Raw genomic sequence first — 22486 nt, forward strand, 5'->3', positions numbered from 1 at the left:
GAAGGTTTGCTTAGAACGTACCTACAAAGTTCTAGGTCAAAATATAAGCTCAGATTCCATCAAATGTGACATGTGCAAGTCAGTTTAAGCTCACAGCAAAATGGAGATGTCAATCTAGCTATCAAAGGCACAATCCTAGCACTGATAACAAATAAAGACATGTGATAAGAGTGTAAAGTGTATCTACACATGTGTAAAGAAAGATCGGATGTTATGACTACTAATCACCAAGAGATAGTTTCTCAGGCTAAGAACCAAGGTCGAAATCTAGCTAGCTGTCCGGACTTTACGAGAATTGTGAATGAGTTGGAGGTGTTTCACAATTACTCGCGTTGTACATCAATGGCATACACCCTCCTTGCTTATTACAATGAAACAACAAAAGATGACTCTTTACATGACTCTTATTTACATTGACTACTCTCTTTTATTTTTGGAACAAGAGAGGATGGAATTGATAAATACTTGATTAATTTTTTCATTTTTTTCATTATTTTATTTTATTTATTTATTTTATTTTTTTGATTTTTTTTCTGAATATATACATCATTTTTTTTTAACAAGCAATACTTTTGATACATAACAAAAAGAAACAAAAAATTACATGACACTTTGCAAGAGGTAGCCCTTTTTGATGCACCCAGTTAAATTCGATGGTTGTTTTTCTTAATGTAAACTCCACCTTCTATCCCAACCAACCAAAGAACAAGCTAGTCAAGTTTCATTCAGTATTCTAAAGTGATTGGCAACTAAAACTTCCGATAGAACACCTCAAGGATGAGGCTATACATGTATTGGTAGATCGTGCGCGTGCAAGTTTCTTATCACTATGTGAATTGTGCTAGAATCAGGGTGCCTAAATATCTAGACTAAGACTCCTAATAAAAATACATATTTGCACAAGAGTCAACATTTCAAGTTAAATGAGCTCGATTTTTATGATTTTTCATTTTTTTAATTTTTTTGGAATTTTTTAAATTTTTTCAAAAAGAGGGAGTTCTGTTTTCAATTATAACATGTTATCGTGGTATCTACTCTATACCCCCAAACCTAAACTAAACATTGTCCTCAATGTTTCTAATGATAAACATATTCATAACTTGGACAAATCAGAAGAACATGTTGAGTTTTGAGAGAAAGGAAAGAGATTACCCGATTTGACGAAAGAAAGAACCGAACTCCATTGTTCATGGTTAGAATCCAACATATTTCATCCGCGATCACCATGGAGTAGCAAAATATAAAGAAAACATAAAATTTCACTAAAAACTACCTACCAGATTATATACAAAAAATTCACTATATACATAAAGTCTAAAGAGTTGAGGATCAACCCAAAAGACAAAGTGTTGAAACATAGACAGTTTCAAAACACTAAAATTGGACTTAAATGGGAGTGAGAGTGAAAAACCGAATGAATCACCCCTAAACCTAAATTGTTCAACAGGTTTACTTTTAAGCACAAAATCTTTTAATTTTAGAGGTTCAGGATTCAAAAGGTCTAACTCATAATGGACTGTTTTCGGGATGGGCAAAGAAATGCATTCCAATTGTGGCTCTTTAAAAGTGTTATATTTTGAAGCAAAATAGTCCAAGAGGACTTGGGAGGCACACAGTTCCAATCCTAGATTGGGAATTTTCAGAAAAGTTGGTTTAAAATTTTTGTTGCAAACCAAATCTAGGTTGGGTGGAATAATCTCAATTTGCGATTTAGGTAAGAAAGTGGGTACATCTAAATTATTTTCATGGGTACGATCAATAGTACCAACACATACTTTCCCTAAATCAGAAACAGGTAAAACATGCTCACATTCATCGAACAAAACATCAAGACCTAAATCAGTATCATGATTGTTCGAAGTACTCAAATCATCACCGAAAGAAATAACATTTTGTGACTTAGGCAAGGAATCAGACACATCAAATTCGTCCTCACGCATAATAAAATTAGTGTCTACAGAAGATTCAACTATTCCTATGTCATGTTCATCTTCACAGAAGAATTGTACAAGCCCCATATTAGAATCAAATTCATATGAATTACAATGAGTATCAGAAGAAACAACATTCATGAAGGTTGAGGCTGAGAAGCCATATGTTATTGAACCAAAAGGTTCCACAATATTTTCAGCAAAAACATGTTCTTCTAACATATCATTATCATCATAATCATCATCATGGTAACATGCATATTGGTCCTCATTAAAAGTGGTGGTGTCCTTAGTCGATTCATGTTCCTCTAAATCAGGTTCATATTCAATATCATTTAGATGAATGGGACTGGGCACTTTATTAGGGACAACATGAATTTCCTCCTTTTGTAGTTGAAGCAAAATCTGATCTAACTTCGCCTGAATGCGTGATATAGTTCTATCAGAATTTTGCTCACTGAGTCTGAGAGCTTCTACGGTGGAGTCTAAATTCATGGGAGTACAAATTTCTTCATGTTCAAATTGTGGTGAATGGTACATGTGTGCATGGTCATTAGGGTTTACAAAATATTAATCGCAACCTTCGAAAGGTTGATTATGGTCCCAATGACTACCAGCCTCACAATTTGTGGGCATTTCATAATTTGGATTTTCATGGTATCCCCTAGATTTCCTAAATTCATGCAAAACATAGCAATATTCATCGGGGTGGTCTAAACCACCACAAAAGGTACAAACATGCATATTAGGTTGGCTAGGTTGATACATGGGTGAATAGTTATACGGGTTTGCATATTGAGGCTCATGACCTTGAAAAGGTCCATAATTATAATCCCTATAACTATTGACATCATGGTCTGTGGGAGGCTCATAAGGTGAATCTTGCCCGTAAGCATCTCTAATAGATTTATTCCCAGAGGCAGACCAAAATCCAGACATGTCTTTGTTTTATGAAATAATCACACAAATCACAAAAAAAAGTAAGGCCCATAATTTTTTTTTTTTTTTTAAAGGGAGTGATAAAAATTTGGTTTAATTTGGGAGCAATTTTGGTTTTAATTTTGGGAGCAAAAATTTGGTTTTTGAAATTAGGAGCAATTTTTTTTTTTTTTTTGTTGGGTTTTGAAGCCCAAATTTTAGTTTAAAAGAAACTACAAGCCTAACAAACAACTAAATTACAAGCCCAAATAAAGAAAGAAATAAAAATAAAACTAATTATTACAAACCCACAAAAAAATAAAAAAAATAAAAAAGAAAATAAAAATAAAACTAAAATTATTACAATCCCAAATAAAAAAAAATAAAAAAAATAAAATTAAAATAATTATTACATGCCCAAAAAGATAATTACAATTACAAGCCCAAAAGAGAATAACAATATAAACCCACAAAAAAAATTAGAAGCCCAATAAATTTGGGTTTGGGTTTAGGCTTACCTGCTTAAGCACAGCCCAGCTGCTCAGTTTGGTTGCAAAAGCCCAGTTGGGCTTTGGATCATCCTTCTTCAACTCCTTAACAGAGGCCCAGTTGGGTCACAACTTCTACTCCAACAGCACCAGCCCAGCCCAGCTCAACAGATCAGCAGCTCAGCAAGGCAGGTTCAGGCTTCAGGCAACAGTTCTGGCACCAGCAGTGTTTTGTTTAACTCAAGCCCACAGAACTGACTGTGTAGCAACTTCAACAGCTGCAGTTTTTGGTTCTCAGTGCTGCTAGCAACAGCTTCTCAAGTCCATTAACAGCTCCTCAAGTACCTGCAACAGATAGAGTTAATTAGTTCTTGCAACAACTCAAAATTGGCTCAACAAAGATAGCCAACATAGCACAGAAACAATGGTTCAGTGCACAACAATGGGAATGAACATAGAAATTGCAGAGATTGCAGTTCTTAGGAACCAATTTGAACTGGTTCAAAGTGACTATTGCATAGCCATGAAGAACAAGATTCAGGTGCAGTGCAGCTACGTTACACTATGATACAATATGAGTTGTAACTGAGATGCTGCTGTAAGAAAGAAAAGAAATGGAGAACAGGACAAGATGAAGTGATGAAAAGTATGCAAGTTATGCAGTGAGAGCAATGAACAAGAGGATCACAATAATGCTTATGACAGTTAGGTAAAAGTAATGCAAACTAAGCTAAGATGAAGTACAATAAACTAGCAAACTAACAACAATTAATGATAATGCAGTTACAGCTACAGGCTTACACTAAGTTACACCAAGAATGCAAGATGCAATGATGCTATGAATATGCAGTATATGCAAGAAGATGCACTAGCTAACAATGCAATATATGCAAGATGACAGTGCAAGAAGGGAATGATGGTTATGGACAGCAAGCAAGAATGCAAGAAAAACAAAGAGACAACACAGCGCCGCTACCGAGTCCCCGGCAGCGGCGCCAAAAACTTGGTAGCTCAAGGAATGAGTCTTAAAACTATGTTTTAACCTAAACCTGCAAGTATACAGGATCTAAAGTAGTGAGTGAGCAAATAAGGGGAAGTCCACAGGGACAAGGAGGGAGCTGGTGTTGTTTTCTAAATCTTTCTAGTGACTAAAAGCACTAGGGAATTTGAATCCACCCAATAATCCTAAGCTAAGGCAATACCTATTCAAATTATGTTCTTGTTCCTTTCCAGATAAAACTACAATGAATGATCTATCAGTTAGTCTCCCTAACTCACCCCTAGTATAAGTTGTCTTCTTACAGCACAACCTATCACAGGCTCATTTGGTTCAATTAGCTAACTGTCATTCCTTTATCAATTAAGCACATTTCTTCCTCCAGAGAGGTCTCAAATGGATGACTTATCAACCAACTTCACTAACTCACCCCTAGTATCAACTGTCTTCTTACAGTACAATTGATCACAGGCTAATTTGATCCATTAGCTAACTATCATTCCTAAAGCAATGAAGCGCAACAAGAACAACAACATGAACATGAATTATCTTAACATATGATTATGGGTTTCATCAAAACCCTAGTTATTAAATTATAACATGATGAACACAATACTGAAAATAAACTACTACAACTTGGTGCACCGGCTACTCCGGGCATACCTCAATTTCACACCCAACACCTTCTATTTATACAAGCAAGCAAAAACCCAAAAATCCCCAAATTATCAGAAAATTAGGGTTTCACCAAAAAGTGAAATTGACCCTTACCTAATCTCTGATATCCACTCCAATATGTTGACCCATGTTTCTATTTCTCTTCCCGATCCATGTCCTGCTCCAATTACTTCTAGCTCATCAACCTATCTCACCAACTTCACACCTAGGGTTCAGTGGCGTGAAAATAGATGAAATTAGTTGTTGAGGAAGATGTAGGACGTGATAGTGATGATGGGTTGTGGTTGTTAGAACCCATGATGGCTTTTGGTGGGAGTTATGGTGGTGGCAGCGACGGGACAAAGAGTTGGTGGTGGTGGTGTCGCTGTGTAGGGAAGGAGGAGGAAGAAGAAATCGATGGAAAAGAGAAGGGGTGTGTTTGGTTCTATTAGGTGAGGATGGGGTTGGTGTTGTAGTGTTAGGAGGGTGTAGCAAATGTTGATGAACAGCGAGGATAAGCGTTGGATTGGGAATTGATAGATCAATCTGACGGCGAGATGGAAGGAAGCTTGGAGCGACCGTCGGATGCCTGATACAACGAAACTGACGGCTCAAGATGGAGTTAGGTGCTGAAGTGTTTGACAGGAGCTTCAGATTTCGATGCATGAAGATGATGCGACCGTTGGATGATGAGATGGATCCAATCTGACGGCTGAAGATGAAGACGGGTATGGATATTGGAAATGGGTTTGGGTAAAGGTTTTGGGCCTTGGGTATGCCGGGCCCATATCTTCTTTAAGGACAATTCTTCCTCTTCAAGCCCACTTCTAGCCTTTGAGTCTTGCGCACGACATTCTTCGCGGCTTCCTTGCGTGATTCCTCCCGGCTTTTTCACCACTTTTCTGCTTTTTTCTCTCCGCGATTCATCCAAGCTTTATTTATTACCTAAAAATGCAAAATTAATTAATAAAAATATTTATTCTTGAAAACAATGAAAATACAGAATATGGGATAAAATGTAGAATTAATGCACAAAAGATGAGTTAAATGCCAAGAAAAATATATAGAAATATGCACTTTTTAGGACTCATCAACAATTGAGATTATATCGGACACAAAAATGTGTCTATCATCCCACTTTACCAATGGACTAAAATTTATATTGAATCAGATTCTCAGACACTAGTTCATTTCATCAAGGAACGATTAGACCCCCATGATATTTTAAGGAAATGATTTCTGAAATTACAAGAAGATTGGAAACAATACCTCAGTACAAAATTCAACATACATACAAGGAAGCCAACCAAGCAGCAGACGCCTCGCCAACCATACGGCAGGTAACAATCAAAAGGGCGTATTTCAAATTAATATTTGGGAACATACTATCCCCAATTTCTTGAAACAATATGTAATAAATGACACTAGTAGAACGACATTCCCACATATAATCCCTTCTTAATTCTATCTAATACAAGAGTGTTAGGCACGTGCGCACGCACGTGCTTGGATGATGGTAATACTTCACCGATGTGAGTTGTGCTTAAAAGACACCACGTGTATTTTTCCTTAATGGTAAGCCCCGTACAAAACTGAATGAGACATGTTCTACTATAACATTGAACGGATGGTTCAGATTCAAAATTTACCATTCTGATATATCTCACCCGTCAGTTTTGATAGACTTAGTTTACTCCGACTTTGAGTCCCTTTAGTGCGAGACTATTTGGAAAAAAATTATTTCACATTCTCCCCCTCTCTCTCTCTCTCTCCTCCCCTTTCTCCCCCACTCTCTGCTAAAACCTAAACACCACCATTTTCCCCTGCTTCCATCTTTACCGTGACCCTGTTTTGATTTTATTGTTCCTGCTTCTCGTTCACGAAGACCGCTACTATGTTTGTGTAATATGTTATAATGAATCAATCAAATTTCAGTAATTAGATTAAATTTATTTTGTGTTCTATGGATTAAAGGTGCTTATTTGATTAGGTTTTTTTTCTAGAGTTTACATTTTATTAGCTTATACAGATTAATCTAACACTCTTGTGTTTCAATGATGGGATCAGATTTTTATTTTATTTTTTTTTACTTTGATTTTTATTATCTTGAACATGTCTGTTTTTTTTCAGCCAGAATTTCACCCATTGAATCTAAGTTTCGATGGTTATATTTTTGGTTATATTTCGATTTTCCTGTAAATTACGTTTATATTCCCATTTATCGATGTGATGGTTATAAATAAAATAATAAGAAGTGTAAAATTGGAAGTTCAAAATTTGCAGCTTCACTTGCTACAGTAAGGGGTGTTCCCTTTATATGATAGAATAGATAAATATACCTATGCTTCAAAACAAAACAAAACAAAACAAAACAAAAAAAAGATTTCCAGAACAGTTGCACCCTTCTAGTTTTAGTAGGGCATTTCAAAAATAAGATGCTCTATGCCCAAAGCTTTGGAAAATGATACCTGGTCTCCCTTGTCTTTGAGCAGTGTAATTATTTCGTCTTTAGTGGGTTTTGCTGCACTGATTGTAAGGGATCAAAGTGCAATTTTTCCTGCAAGTAGGTATTTTGTTGTTTTCACTTTCGCGACTTTTTGGTCTTTTTCAGAATCCTTGAAGGCAAAGTGCTTGATAAATTGTGAAGGTCCTATTCTTGATCGGAAATATAATCAGCTTTAAGCAATATTTGGTGATTCGATGAATCAAGCTTCTCAGCTAGTAGTAAGCAAATCAGTTCCCTGTTTAAATCAGTGAGTTGTTTATCAATGTCTAGATCTTTACAGATTTTATCTGCTTTTCTTATCCTTGTGTTTTTGTAGTATGCTATGGAAAGCTGCGTGCGAGACTCAAATCAAGAACAAAAGTTTAACAGAAGAGGTGATTAATTTGGCCAGCATTTGGGAAATGTTCTCTGACAACTTCCCAAACTGTTCTAGTTATATGATAAGAAGTTTTGATATGAGTTCAATTGTTTTTTTTTCTTTTCCTAAAGTGAAAGAAAAATGAACTTGGTACTCTTCACAAATAGTGATGAACTGAACGATAAATGATTGGCTTTCTGAATATTATAATGAATTGGTTCATTGTACTCAGAGTCTTATCTACCAAAAGATCATTTAACCTTGTTTAATCGGTTCAACTCCATGGTTCAGTGAAGCTTGTGGTAACTCATTTAACCTTGAACTCGTATAGCTAGCTAGCTTAGTAGGATTTATATCTACCCGTCGCAAAACCTTGTTATATAAAAACAATACTCAAAATCATGTTTAGACAGGTTTAGTATCTATGTTGCTGTTCTAACCAGTAAAGTTAAAGCTCGTGGCTCGACTCGAATATGTAACACAACTAAGCGTACAAGCTAAAGTGAAATCAGGCAATCAGCTTAATCTGAGCACCCTTCAGCTTGGTTCAATTGCAGCACTAGAGCCTTACCTTTTGGACTAGGTCAATGGCTAAAAGCCTTGAACAAATTACATTCATTATATTGCTTCAGAAACCAGGTCACATAGAACTTGGCATTTCTCATTAAACCAACCCAGGAAAATCTAAAGCTTATTACATGTTAAATTTCACCTATGTGTACTATGAATTAATATGATCCAAGTTATGAAACCTTGTGCTAATAGTTCAGAATAAAGCAATGAATGAACAAAATGAGTTAAAGCAGCTAAACTTAAGCTAGTAGCAGTAACATGACCTTTGCAAGCTGATCCATATCAAATCTGATCATGTACGTTGTGTGATATCTTTCTCACTTATTCTGCAGGGCAAATTTCCTTAAAAACAGGCAACCTACGCCCTCCGAGTCGTTGTTGAGGTCCATACAGAACACCATTGATGTAAGCTTCAAGAGTAGAGGATGCCGATGGATTAGCTGAAGCAGGAGTGTCAGCAGTGTTGATTATGTAATCATCCAGTGGTGTCCAATATGTCACTCCAGTAGTAGTTTGAACTGTACTCAGCAGCTCCTCCTAGCACAAGAATGCCACCACATTGGAAGTCTCGTGAGAAGTGGTGGATCAACAGATGAATACATAGTAAAACGATATATACCTGCGGCTGTGTTATGTGATTGCTGCTGGTAAGATATACCCAGGGAACAGTAGTTGCTGCGAAGACTTGTTGATCACTGGGGATCATCATTGGTGCAGCTGCTAAAGAAGATGATGCTGACCTGTTAAAACCACCATTTGGATGAAGGAAGTGGCATTTGGAACCATGTCGGCATGAATTTGTTCCTACGAACTTGCAAACAACCTGATCACTCCATCTTCTACTGCTGTTAGTGGGGGAGTATCCACTACTAGTAGGGCTGGCAGTTGATTTCAAGTTCTCATTTAACTGCATTTTAAATCAGCATCTCAATCAAAAATCAATAATGTATGTCTGCAACTCTCATGACCCACTGTACTATGGTGCAGAGTCGAACTAAGTTTGTTAGTGAAACTTACATGAGGAGATGATGCTGATGGTGGAGAGCTGAATGAAGTCAGACTGCGTTGGTACCTCGAATTGTACAGACTGTCCGTGTTTTTGCTCTCCAACAGTTGATCAAGCGGTTTTGAGCTTGATTTAGAAACGGGTTGGTTTCCTCCTGATCTGTTTGGTATGTCTAATGAGGATGGTGGTGTTGATGAAGTCTCGAGAGTTGTTTTCAAGCACTCCTTTTCCTGCCTTAACTGCAAAAGCAGCAACTCAACCACCAATCAGGAATGCTTGCTTCCAACTCTCATTGCCCACTACAATATGGTGTAGAATTAAGAACCAACAATTACAGGAAAACTTACATGAGGAGACAATGATGAGGATGATAGTGGGGAGCGGAGCGAAGTTGGACTGGGTTGGAATCTCAAACCATAAGAACTGTGTTCCTTTTTGTTCTCCCATGGTCGAACAGGCGACTCTGAGCTCGATTTAGAAATGGATCGCTTTCCTCTGCCAGATCCATCAAATGAGGGTGATGATGTCAATGAAGTCACAAGAAAGCCATCCATTACTATTACATCTTCTTCTGCTGCTGGTGAATGATTATATCCTGTTGCCTGTGGTGATCTTGATGGAGGTGTTTGTGGCGATCTTGATGGAGGTGTTTGTGGCGATCTTGATGGAGGTGTGTTAGTCATTAGATTCTCATTTGAATTCAGAGGTAATGGAAATGGTGGTGATGATGATGAAGGTGACAAATTAAGGTTCTGAAACTGGCGATCCATCATCACATCAAGGAATTGATCATCATTCGTAATTGAGCTGTTGTTCTGCAAAGAAGATAGAGATCTTAATGATTTTCCACTACTCAGATATGTTTTCTCACGGTTGATTATTGATTGATGATGATGACTTTTATTGGCTGTTATCATCTTCGAACTAATCATTGTTAAATTTGAACAGATTATTCTGTTTCCCGCTGAAAAATTGGAAAGAAATTAATATTCAAAATCGTTTATTCTCGTATTTCGAAATCGCTATCTCTTCTTTCATTTAACTGAATCACAGCAACAAAACCCTAGAAATCTCGAGATAAACAAAATTTAACAACAAAAACTTCTGATAAATTCTCTTTCCCTAACCTGAATTCATGAGAATTATGATCTGAAATCATGCAAGTAGAAACAGAAGACAAATACAAAAGACTTGGAAATCAGAAGCATCTTTCTGATCGGAAGAATAATCTCGATTGTACTTCAACAAGAGAACATCAAAAACAGAGCTGAGAATCTGAAATTTCTAGTTTCATTTGAATTTCAAGGAAATCTCGGAGCAAGAATACATCAGTTTCAACGAATTTCAAAAGTCATTCACCATGAAAAAACTTATGATTGATCATAATTGTCCAATCAAAATCTCACTCGAAATTCATCAGCAGAATAGCAGTGCAAAACAATAAACTGAATTCAATTTTCGAACTAGAAAGTAAGCTCTAAGTACCGAATTCATTGTTTAAATTTGAAATTACCTGAAACGGAAGCAATGTTTCTCCAAGCACCAACAGAAGATGAGCCTGCTAGGTTTTTGAAGTAAGAAAAATGAGAAACGAGATCTGTTTCTCTACTTTTATACCCAATTGAACCACATCCCTTTCTCTCTCTCTCTCTCTCTCGTTAACTCTCTAAACACGGTGCAAAGTGGAAATGACAGACCGCGCGGGATGTTTGATGTTTAAACTTCTAGATTCTCATAAATAGTGTCCTTGTAATTACTAAGGGGAGACTTGGGAGAGCCGACTTCAGTTAAGAAGTGTTGACCTTTAAGTCAAACAGGGGAAACAAAGAACCATACAAGTCCCGCACATTGATATCCAAATCATAGTTGTATTTCCTACAACTATGATGGGAAAATAATCGTTTGGTCTTTTTTTAGGTGGTCTCAAGTCAGTTTAGTCCTTTGAGAAAACGTCTTTACTGTTTGGTCCATAATTATTTAAAAATATAAAACAGACAAAAATACCCTTCCGTGTTAATTTTTACTTATTTTTTTGTAGCAGTTCATTCGTCAAAATGAACTCCTGATAAAAACCTATATAAATCAGAGTTCATTCCAGAAATGAACTCCTGATAAAAAACCTATATAAACCAGAGTTCTATGCAGAAAGGAACTCCTGATAAAAACCTATATAAACCAGAGTTCATTCCAGAAATGAACTCCTGATAAAAACCTAAAAAAACAGAGTTCATTTGTAAAAATGAACAACATCATCATCATCATCTTCATCTTCTTCGACGTCTTCAACACCAGCAGCAACATCGTCGTCTTCAAACACCAGCAGCAACATCATCTTCCATCGTCTTCAAACCCCAGCAACAACATCATCTTCCATCATCGTCGTCTTCAAAACCGAGTTCGTTTTCATCATCGTTATCGTGTTCATCATCTTAACCAGCAGCAACAACAACAACAGATCTTGAAAGTATTCATCATCATCATCTTCATCATACAGCAGCAGAAAGAAAAAAAAAAGAAAAAAAAAACATCACGAGTTCATCTTCAATAGCAAAACAACAAGAACTTTGTTTCTTGTTTACATCATCTTCAGATGTTTCTTGTTTCACATCATCTCTGTAAATAAAAACCCCAGAAAAATGCATATCTTCATTGATTCTATGCAGCAGCAGAAAAGAAAAAAAAAAGAGAAAAAAGTAGATCTGGAAAGAAAAAAGAGGTGAGAGAAAGTAAATCTGAAAATGATTTCTTTTCTCTTGACTTTTCCTATATATATGGTCCTAATCTAAAAGGGTATTTATGCCACTACAAAGATGAGAATTACATCATCCATGACATCACCCTAGGACCAAACCATAATTTCTAGGACCAAACAATAATATATATTTTAAAAAAAAAACCAAACAGACAGTTGACTCAGTCAACTGGACCAAACTCATCCTAATATATTATTTCTAGGACCAAACAATAATATAGTTTTGGTTATTTAGTCCGTTTTTTCCCCTTTGAAACAACCCTCTAACGATCTCTTTAATAAGTCATTTTTCCACGTATGATAAAAAAATTATTCCCAAATACTCAAACTGATCAAGTCTAAGCAAGGTGATTAAGTCTGAATTCTTATAATCTTGTCACTAACATTTAAAAATCTAAAATTTTAATTGTCTTCGCAGGAACAAGAATATCCTTTTTTTTTTATTCAAAATCTAGAATACAAAACAAGGTTTAGACAAGTTAGGCATGATAAAGAGTGACCAAGATTTTTCTAGGGAGAAGATAAATCTATGGTCATGGTTTATTCAAATTAAACATTATAAGTGTTACAATTAATTCCTCATAATAAATAATTTATTAATTTTTCATTTCATCATAAATATTTCCTTAATTAATCTATCATAACATATTTCCATAAATAAACTAAAGTAAAAAGTATTAGTTATTTCTAAAACGAAGAAAATTATGGTTTGTACAAAGACAACACATATGGGGCACAATCCGGGAATTGAACTCGGGACCTCTCGCACCCTAAGCGAGAATCATACCACTAGACCAATTGTCCGTTCGTAAAAATTACTTCAATATATAATAGCGGTGGTAGTAGTAATGGGTGGTGAAAGCTATGGCAGGTGTTGGTGAGTGATGGAGGTGGTAACAATGATGGTGGTGGAAGAAATTGTGGAGGCCGATGGTTTTAGTGGTGGTGGGTGTTTATTTTTATTTTTTTTCCTGAAGTAAAAAGAGAAAAAATGACGGGTAACATTGTATTGTGAAAGATGTAGTTGGTTGTTTTTGACACGATTAATAAAGGTAGACCATATATAACAAAATAATTATGAACATTGGATCAAATGGTGCCCCAGCTATCTTTGGTAACCGATCATGTGAATCATTGTCTTTAGTATTAAAATAAAATTAATTGCAATTTAAAAGAGAATATAGCAAAAAAGCTGTGTTTGATCTTTTTTATTGTCGTCGGATGTTTACGGTATTAAAATAAAATTAATTGCAATATAAAAGAGAATATAGCAAAAAAAACATTAGAGAATAATTAATTGACGACCTAATAAGTTTGTTCAACTTTATACATGACATTTGCGATTAATCGCCCAATATCCTTCGAGGGATGTGCTGGTTTTGTGGTTATGACGGGCATTCGTGAGTAGTAATATACTATGTTAATTTTGTGCCGCTACAAAACGGGTAACACTATAAAGTATAAGATGCGGTTGATCGTCTTAATGCTAAAATAAACTCGATTAAAATACCTGACAATTTAAATTAAAAAACTAGGATGTCACGTTATATAATAACTACTCTAAATTACATATTAAAATACATGACAATTAAAATAAAAAAACTGGGATATCACGTTATATAATAACTACTCTAAGTTACATATTTAGTATCAAGATTTCGCCTTTCAACAGATAAAGCTATGGTTGTATTGAGATCACGTAAGTAGTGCTCAAGTTGGCGCTTGGTTTTCTGAATGATGATGAATACAATGAAACGCTCCCTCTCGGTTTCTCCAAGGAAAACCGAAACCTTCTCAAAAAAATAAAATAATCAATAGAACAACAATTAGATGGAGCGCCATCACTACCACTGTAAACTTCTCTGAACTGCTACATATCCAATGAACATTCCACATATTAATCTTGTGATTTCGTCCTATCGTAATTCTTGATAAGGCATGCTATTAAAACTCTAATGGCGATTTTTGAATGTATTTTCATATTATGAAATTCTCTTATAAGTGTTATTTTATTCAAGTATTGGTTCAACTTGAGTTCTTCTATGTTTTCGTATTAAGTTGATGATTTTTTAAATTTGACTACATGTTTAGATAACATAATTTGATACATCTAAGGTACTCTCTTTGTAACACTGGTGTTATTCTCTTCTTTTTACCCATAAGCACTCTATAATGATCCCGTAATTGTAGACATTATTTGACCAATGTTGGGGTATTTGTTTAATCTCAAAGCTGGTTAAACCTTATGTATTTTCTACAAATTGAAGGTGATAGAAGTTTGTGCCGGAGTTTTCTCCGAAACGAATGATATTTCTTCAAAAGGTTAGTTGAATGTATATCGACATAGACATCATATGACTATGTATGTTCTTTAATGTTCCAAATTACTTGAGTAACACTAGATGTGAGAACGCCGCTCATGCACTACTTAGCATAGTTGATGCAAAAAAAAAATTATCCATGAATTTGTTCAATTTTGTGCCATCATTTTATGTTATCAATATGATTGAGGAATGATCTTGCACATGTTCTGATTTACTTTTAAACACATGTGTATCCCAGTCTTCCAATATCCAAGAGTTTTCCAATTTTATAAAGCTCTCACATTTGCACAAAAGAATAGTCCATAGTAGGGAAAATATTATGGGTCTTTGCTTCACGTCTTAGAGCCTTAGCTTTCAGTGATTTTGGAGCTCATGAGTTCATAAATGTCATGGAATAAGGTTGGCGGGTTAGGCTATTGTTAGAGAAAATATTTTCTTTGAAATTTAAAACTACGGTTGGATGAAATAGTAAACGAAATAATATCTATTTTATTTTATTTTAATTTTCATGTTGGGACGACATTGCTACTCTGGCTGAATATTAAATAGAAATAACATGCTTAAGAAAAACAAAAACGTAACTAATCATTTTCCTGGCCGAAACCTTTTTGAATATCAAATCTATTTCCCATGGAAAAAATAAATAAACCGGACGCAAACAATGTCGAATTAGAAAAAAAGATATCCCGTGCTGTTTCGACACAGGTTAAGCCCTAGTCATTATACATTGTATCGTTGTTTGTTAAAGAGAATATCATAACAAATCAGGATCTATGGACAATAATGACGATAATTGGAATTAAACCTAAGGTCGTCGCCTTTGGCTTTCTCTTATGGGCGTGTATAATAAAAGTGTTGCTAAAAGTCGTGGATTCAACTTTATCGAGCCAAATGGTTTGGCGCCCACAAATATTTACTTTTCCGCCTAATGGTTTTGCATCGTAGAGAAAATTTGCTACAAAAATGAATAAGCGTCTTACCATTTGGTGCATTTCTATAGCGCCTAATCATTTGGCGCGTACAAAAAATATTTGTTTGATCATTTTAATCATACACTCCATTACACTCCTACGACATAATTACGTTAATGGTGTTTTAGGCAAACGAGATATTGATAACTTGTTCTGTCACTGAGATATGAAAGTTCAAACGAGGAGTATCAGTATCAATGAATTCAAACAAGTTTTACACGATTTTATTAATTTCAAAATACAACACAAGATGCTACACCGATTGAAATTTAATTATAAATTTTAATCGTAACTCACTTTCGCATGTATCATAGATGTACTTAGCATGTGCAACAAGCCTTTAAATCGCTATGTGATCCTACTGGTCTAGCGGTGTTTCGGGAGGGGTTTCAAGAGGTATATATACCCACAAAACATATCATCCTAGTGCAGTTGTCTCAATCTTTGTCTCCATCTTGCAGAGGATCACGGGCAAATTTACCCGAATTGCAGTCGGGAAAGTTATCCTTTATAAGTAAGTAGCATTTATAATAATTGAATTTTTGTCTTGTCGTCTCATACTACCTTTGCTTTTGCCAGTGTTTCCTACATGAAACAAATAAATTCTAATTTAATCGTATTTTATTAAAGAGTGTTTTAAAGAATGTAGTTAAAACTTGGATGATGACATACCGTTTCACTACTCTTTTTATAGATGCAACCTTGTTTCGTATAGCATGCGCGCTTCTTTAAGTGAGAATTCCCATAGGTAGCTAGCGTATTTGTGAATAATAAAATCCCATAAGTTTACACCCGAAACTATGTTTTATCCAAGTTGTTATAATGGTTGTATCTTCCTATAATGTTGCCGTATATATTTATGCCTTGATGCCTGTAACTATGTTTTATTTCAATTCTCCAGCTAATGTAAAATATGAATTTTATACTTTTGGTGCCCGGTCAGAGACATAATTCTCGTGTTTCTAAGGCTGAATACAGGTGGTTTGTTGATTTTAGCCTTCGTCGAAAATCCACCACTAACATACTTGAATTCAAATTGCATCCCCTGTAAATTAGAGCCAGCTGACATAATCCATCATGTTGCTCTTCAAAGCAGTTCTTTCTCTGAGGAAAAGAAGCCATATCATACTAGTATTGAATCTGCGGAGGCTGTTACAGTGATAGTCATTATACAACAGTTTAACAGCAAAATTAGGGAGGGCTACCAAAAGTTTTGCATGCATGCCTATACCAAAACAAACCAGGAATTAGTTGTTAGAGAGAGAGACTGTGTGTTCTGTAAGTACGCCATCCATCACGCATTACTTTCTTCCTACTACCATTAGTTACGTGCACCATCCATCAGCAGATTCCTTATTTCATTTTTTCACAATTAAAACATAAAATTGTTAGTTAATATTAATAATAAATATGATGACACACTCTTCAAATAACAGAAACTTAAAAATTTTAATCTTAAATATGCATGATTTAGTTCACACATGCTCTGCAGTTCAACCTACCTATAACATCAGCTAACCTTCAAAATGATTTATCATATTTCAAAACACATTTCTATATTTACCGGTTTTATTACATAACTTGTAAGTATAAAACTTCATATCTGTAATTCATTTTTCTTCCTCTTGAAGCCGAGAAGAGGAAAAGCCTGGCTAATTAAGGATTTCACTTGCAAGAATTCACTATACACCTGACAACCATACCATGTTAGTTATGGAAATAGTGAATAATGAACAAGTGGTACATAGCTTAATGGAGAAGCTGAGACCCCTTGTGGGTTTGCAAGGAGGAGGAGGCGGCTGCTGGGATTATTGTGTCATGTGGAAGCTAATGTGGGCAGAAGATCATTCTCCTCCTCCTCACCTTCATCATCATCTAGACCAAAGCTGCTGCAGGTTATTAATCTGGACATTTATCCAGTTACCACCTTAGTAAATATCGCTCTGTCCAACTTTCCTAAGATGAAATTCTTTATTCTTTTGCTGTGTATAGGTTCATAGAGTGGGTCAGTTGCTGTTGTGGCGGAGCTGGAGCTGATGTTGATAGAAATATTAGTATCACGGGAGAGGCAGAGCTTCTTATGTTTCCGGTTTCTGATCATCATGACCAGCGTCATCCTTGCCGAGATTTAATGTTTCAGCATTCAAGAACCAAAAATTATGATCTTCTAGCTAAGCTGCCTTCTACAATACCCTTGATGGATTCTGATGACCACGGCACCGGGTACAAATACATTCTTTTACCGTTTCGTTTTAGTTACCACCAAGAGTGCTGATTTATTCTAAAGGGGTTATTATAAATGTTTTCAGCTGCACCCTTCAAAATTATAGATGCTGCATCATGCATTGACTTTCTTCTTTGATACTTCATTTGCCGCTAATTAAACAGGGTCCATGCGCAGAGCTTAATATCAAACCAACCTACATGGATAACTAATGTACCTAATTGCTCCATCCAACTATCACAATCAAGTTTCTCATCCGAAGTAAGTAAAAGTTGTTCCTGCAGACATCCTGGTTTCTTACTGCGTGGTTAATTGATTTACTACGGGTGGATGGGGATCACCACTGTGCTTTTTTGATTTGCAGGAAACGATTGGGACAACGGTTTTGATTCCTGTACCTGGAGAAGGAGGAGGATTAATAGAGTTTTTTGCTGCAAAACATGTAGGGGTTTCTCTTTTCCTTATTTTACTGCCAGTAATATATTTTATGGCCTCTCACACTTCCTAAATGAATGGTATGCTGCATTTTTTTATAAATATAAAGAAAATGGTCTTTCCGTGTATTCCAATAATTAGTTGGGGGCGTAATTGATAGATCAACTTTGCAGGTAGCCGAAGACCCGCAACTCATAGAGTTCGTTATGACACACTGCAACCTTTCCTGGGAAGAGCAGCAGCAGGAAACAGCAATCATGCTGATGAACACTACTCTAGCTACTTACCAGCATGATCATTACCATCTTCTCGATCATCAGCATCGACAACCTATAGCTGATGATGATGGCAGGTTTCAGCAGAATGTCAGTGGTGGTAACGACAACTACGACAACGACAATGGATTAACCAATCCCGCAGCAATGTCAAACATTAATAATTTTAACAATAGTAATCTCCCATGGGATCTTTCTGTTGATCGAATTCGCTTGACTAGTAGCTCGTCCTCATCCCCCTTGAACTTCTTCGGGTGTGGACTATCATCATCAGGGACACAACACCAAGAACAAGTGGATGGTAATGCAGTACTGGATTCACCAATCATGGATGATAAGGCTCATCACAATATATCTGGATTTGCAGATATTATTAATGTTCCCCTGCTGCAGGAATCCCTGATGAATACTGCTGATGCAACTAACTTGCACTTTGGCTCTTCAGCCAATAATAACATTGAGTACTCAATGTCATCCCGAATGCCAACAACAACGCCAATCAAGGGTAGTCCATCTAATCATCTAGCAACAGTGGGAAAGGCTGGAACGGATAACAGGGATTCGGAAAATAAACTAGTGGGGTTGGACACAGGCCGAGCAGATTCAGTACTCTCAGGTTGTAGTAATGATCGGATAATTGAGGGAGAAGATGAAGATGACAATAATACAACAAATAACCAAGATGGAGGGGGGGGGTAGATCATCAGCAGGGTCAGGGAGGCCCCACCAATCAAAAAATCTGGTTGCAGAAAGGAAGAGAAGGAAGAAGCTCAGCGACAGACTGTACAAACTTAGAGCTCTTGTTCCCAATATCAGCAAGGTAATACGTCTAGTTAACTAAACAATAACCACAGGTAGGCCTTAATAATATATCCTAATTTTTTGATGGCGACTATTATTATGATATCCGACTGATTACTTTGTCAATGGGCTAGATGGACAGAGCAGCAATTCTTGGAGACGCCATTGAGTATGTCCAGGAGTTGCAGAAGCAAGTGAAAGATCTACAAGACGAGCTGGAAGATCAGCCTTCAGGAGATCATGATCAGCATCTTCAGGATGATTATAATGAACGCAGAAAGAACAATAAGCAGCAGCAGATTAGCAGTTGCTTGCAGCTCCAATTTGATCATCACCAAAATGGAACATCCGGCTGGCCAACAGCTAATGATCAGTATCAGCATGATCACCAGACTGTGGCGGCCACTGGTTCTAAAATTGGACTTGCTTCTAATAATCATCAGCACCAACAATATCTAGCAGGCCCCCCCGCTGCTAGATGTTCCTCCATCAGCAATAATAATAATAATAATAACAGCAATATCGTCATAAACTGCAGCCAACAACCATTGAATAACAACCAGCAAAGTAGTAGTACTCCTACCTGGGATGATTCTCACGGTGATGACAAACAACAGACGCAACAGATGGAGGTAACTAGTAGTCAAATCCAAATCCTAAACAGCAATATTTGATTTTCCCTAAAAATGCATAAAATTGAATAAACAATGTTTGAATGATTTGAATGTCTACAAACGACAGCCCCAAGTTGAGGTGAACCAAATAGAAAGAAACGAATTCTTCCTCAAGGTTCTCTGTGAGCATAAACCAGGAGGGTTTGGGAGGTTGATGGAGGCAATGAATTCTCTTGGCTTAGAAGTAACCAATGCCAACGTCACCACCTTCAGAAGCCTAGTTTTGAATGTCTTCAAAGTCGAGGTTATCTCTTGCTAGTACTAATAATAATATCAAATATCATTATCCTTAATATAGTAATTGACATTATATTTCGTACATTTGTTTTGGTACTTCTCAGAAAAGAGACAATGACGAAATGGTACAAGCAGACCATGTTAGGGACTCGTTGCTAGAAATAACTCGTGACAGGATGATGGGAGGATGGCCGAAACAAATAGTTGATGATCAAGTAGGTTTGGATATCAACAGTAATTATGATCATGACCAGCACCACCACCATGAGCATGGCTACGGTTGCCATCCTATCTCACTCCTGCATCACCACCACCAAGGATAGTTTGGTTTAACAAGTGACGGGGGAATTGCCTCTGTAGTTCTTATGGACACTCTTATTTCGTCAATCATGAACTTCACTAAAGTTTTGTTTACTACAATACTTATAAATTCTATAGGTAATATGATTCTACCCCTTTACAATCCTGGTTTATTGATTTAGTTTATAGAGTATATCGTACGTTCACACGTTACCGGACTCCCTAGATTAAAAAAAAAAAAGTAAATAAATGGCTAGTATACATAGATATAAATAATACTCCAATTATCCTATATAAGTAGTTCCCAAATACCAAAAAAAATGGAAGATTTGAGGGCCAAAACTTATATTTACCTTGCTGCTGCTGCCCGCATCACCAGTAAGGAATAATTAATAAGACCCCACATGCCACAACAACATAACTAGACCAATATCCCATATTCCAACCAGCTCTCTGAAGAAGATGGAGGACTCCACTGGCTTGCGGTGCACTGGGTTATGGTGCACAGGGATGTGGAGCAGTAGTATCAGCATTAGTTACTTGAATGCCGAACTTCATCCCTCCAGTACAATGTCCAGGTACGTCGCAAACAAACCAGTAATTCCTTGCTTGGGTGAGGCAGACTTTGTCATGCCCACTCTCATACTTTTCTAACACAGCTCCACTGATCTCAGTGTCACAAGTTCTGAATGTAATTTCTGTCACCTCTTTTACATTATGTTGTCCTTTCACATAGTCGAATTCTATACAAATACCCAACTGAAACTAATTAAACCAGGTAGATGGTCATCTGCTATACAGAGCCTATTGTCATAAATAATAAATACTGGACAGAACTCATATGATCCACAGTTTACTGAGAAATTATAGAAAAGAAAAGGATCGAGTGGTAAATATTATAAGGAAACACACGCCCACATACACATGTATATATAGATATATACAGAGAGTGAGAGAGAGAAAGAGAGAGAGAGAGAGCTAACCAAGAACGTCCCCAATGCTGAAATTGTATTTTTGAGACCACCTCTGGTGGTTAGACCCTGAATTCCACTCATCTTCGTCACCTACGATGTACTCCTTGGATTCGGTTCTTCCCAACAACAAAAGAACGATAAAGAAACAACAATAGAAACACTTGAAAGGATCTAGAGTGATTCTTTCCATGGAATTTTCCTTGCCCATATACAAATATATGGAGTTATACTAATAGTATGCTGGCCAGGGCTGTAGCCGGAGAATAGAGAAAAAAGCAATAGCGCTGCTGTAAAAAGATCTGGTGCTCAGATGATATTAATAGGCAATGTGAGGTTGGAAAATTAGGTTGCCACTGGGGAAATCAATGAAACTAGAAAAAAGGGATGATGGTATAGTTAGCTATCTATTTACATGAAAAGGTCTTACAATGATACTTAACAAGATACAAATAAGAAACAAAACAAAAACAAAGAAGGAAGGAAGGAGTATTGGACCTTTTCAAAGATGAGGACTGGCTTTAACATATGAGAGATTTTTAGAGAGAGACAGAGTGGGAATAATGTATTTCCTTAATTACGAATACTCAACTAGTAATGCCCTCCCACCCCTGCTGACCACCTAATTTTATGCTCTGGTTTTGTCCCCAACTCGACTCTCAAATTAAAATATGAGAAAATAGTAGTACAGAAATACAAAATTTGAATAGTTGAGGAGCTCAGGTTCTATGACTAACTGATCTGACAAGACATTTTTGTTGAAAGCGCAAATACAACTTTTTGATTAAATAAAGAAGTTGATTAACTCCACTAATGAAAAAGTCAAATCTGAGGGAAGAAAGCTGCAAGAAACCATGCTACTGTTTATTTTAAGTACCACGGCACGATAGTGACAGAGTACTGTAAAACTTATAAAACCATGACAAACGCAGAGGCAACTTATGGTTACAATGTACAAGTATATAACAGCTCATATCAACACAAATAGTTTTGGTTATATTTTTCTTCTAAATTATGAATCAAATTTAAAGAAATCGTGGTATTTGATTGAAAAGATAATACATGAAAAAAGATCCGAGGATGAGAAT

The 22486-nt window shown here is 36.3% G+C and overlaps 2 protein-coding genes, 1 long non-coding RNA gene and 1 other non-coding gene across 4 annotated transcripts; 2 read left to right on the plus strand and 2 right to left on the minus strand.

Moving 5' to 3' along the window:
• Positions 1–6729: 6729 nt before the first annotated feature.
• LOC113330634 lies at positions 6730–10445 on the plus strand. The gene is made up of 3 exons (XR_003350372.1): positions 6730–7715; positions 7814–7871; positions 8761–10445. It is a non-coding gene; the product is annotated as an uncharacterized LOC113330634 (long non-coding RNA).
• A 2473-nt stretch (positions 10446–12918) lies between these two features.
• TRNAP-AGG lies at positions 12919–12990 on the minus strand. Its single transcript has one exon. It is a non-coding gene; the product is annotated as a tRNA-Pro (tRNA).
• A 2927-nt stretch (positions 12991–15917) lies between these two features.
• LOC113330331 (transcription factor TDR-like) lies at positions 15918–20628 on the plus strand. The gene is made up of 10 exons (XM_026577145.1): positions 15918–15995; positions 17113–17376; positions 17474–17704; positions 17870–17966; positions 18070–18147; positions 18314–19091; positions 19126–19235; positions 19351–19848; positions 19958–20134; positions 20232–20628. The coding sequence occupies exons 2-10, from the start codon at positions 17186–17188 to the stop codon at positions 20448–20450; spliced, it is 2379 nt and encodes a 792-aa protein (XP_026432930.1). The 5' UTR covers positions 15918–15995; positions 17113–17185; the 3' UTR covers positions 20451–20628.
• Positions 20629–20667: 39 nt separating this feature from the next.
• On the minus strand, positions 20668–22310 carry LOC113330328 (basic blue protein-like). Its single transcript, XM_026577144.1, has 2 exons — positions 21411–22310; positions 20668–21170 (listed from the first exon to the last, which is right to left on the minus strand). The coding sequence occupies exons 1-2, from the start codon at positions 21607–21609 to the stop codon at positions 20923–20925; spliced, it is 447 nt and encodes a 148-aa protein (XP_026432929.1). The 5' UTR covers positions 21610–22310; the 3' UTR covers positions 20668–20922.
• Between the last annotated feature and the right edge of the window lie 176 nt (positions 22311–22486).

The sequence above is a fragment of the Papaver somniferum genome, unplaced genomic scaffold (assembly GCF_003573695.1).
Source record: "Papaver somniferum cultivar HN1 unplaced genomic scaffold, ASM357369v1 unplaced-scaffold_118, whole genome shotgun sequence".
NCBI lineage: Eukaryota > Viridiplantae > Streptophyta > Magnoliopsida > Ranunculales > Papaveraceae > Papaver > Papaver somniferum.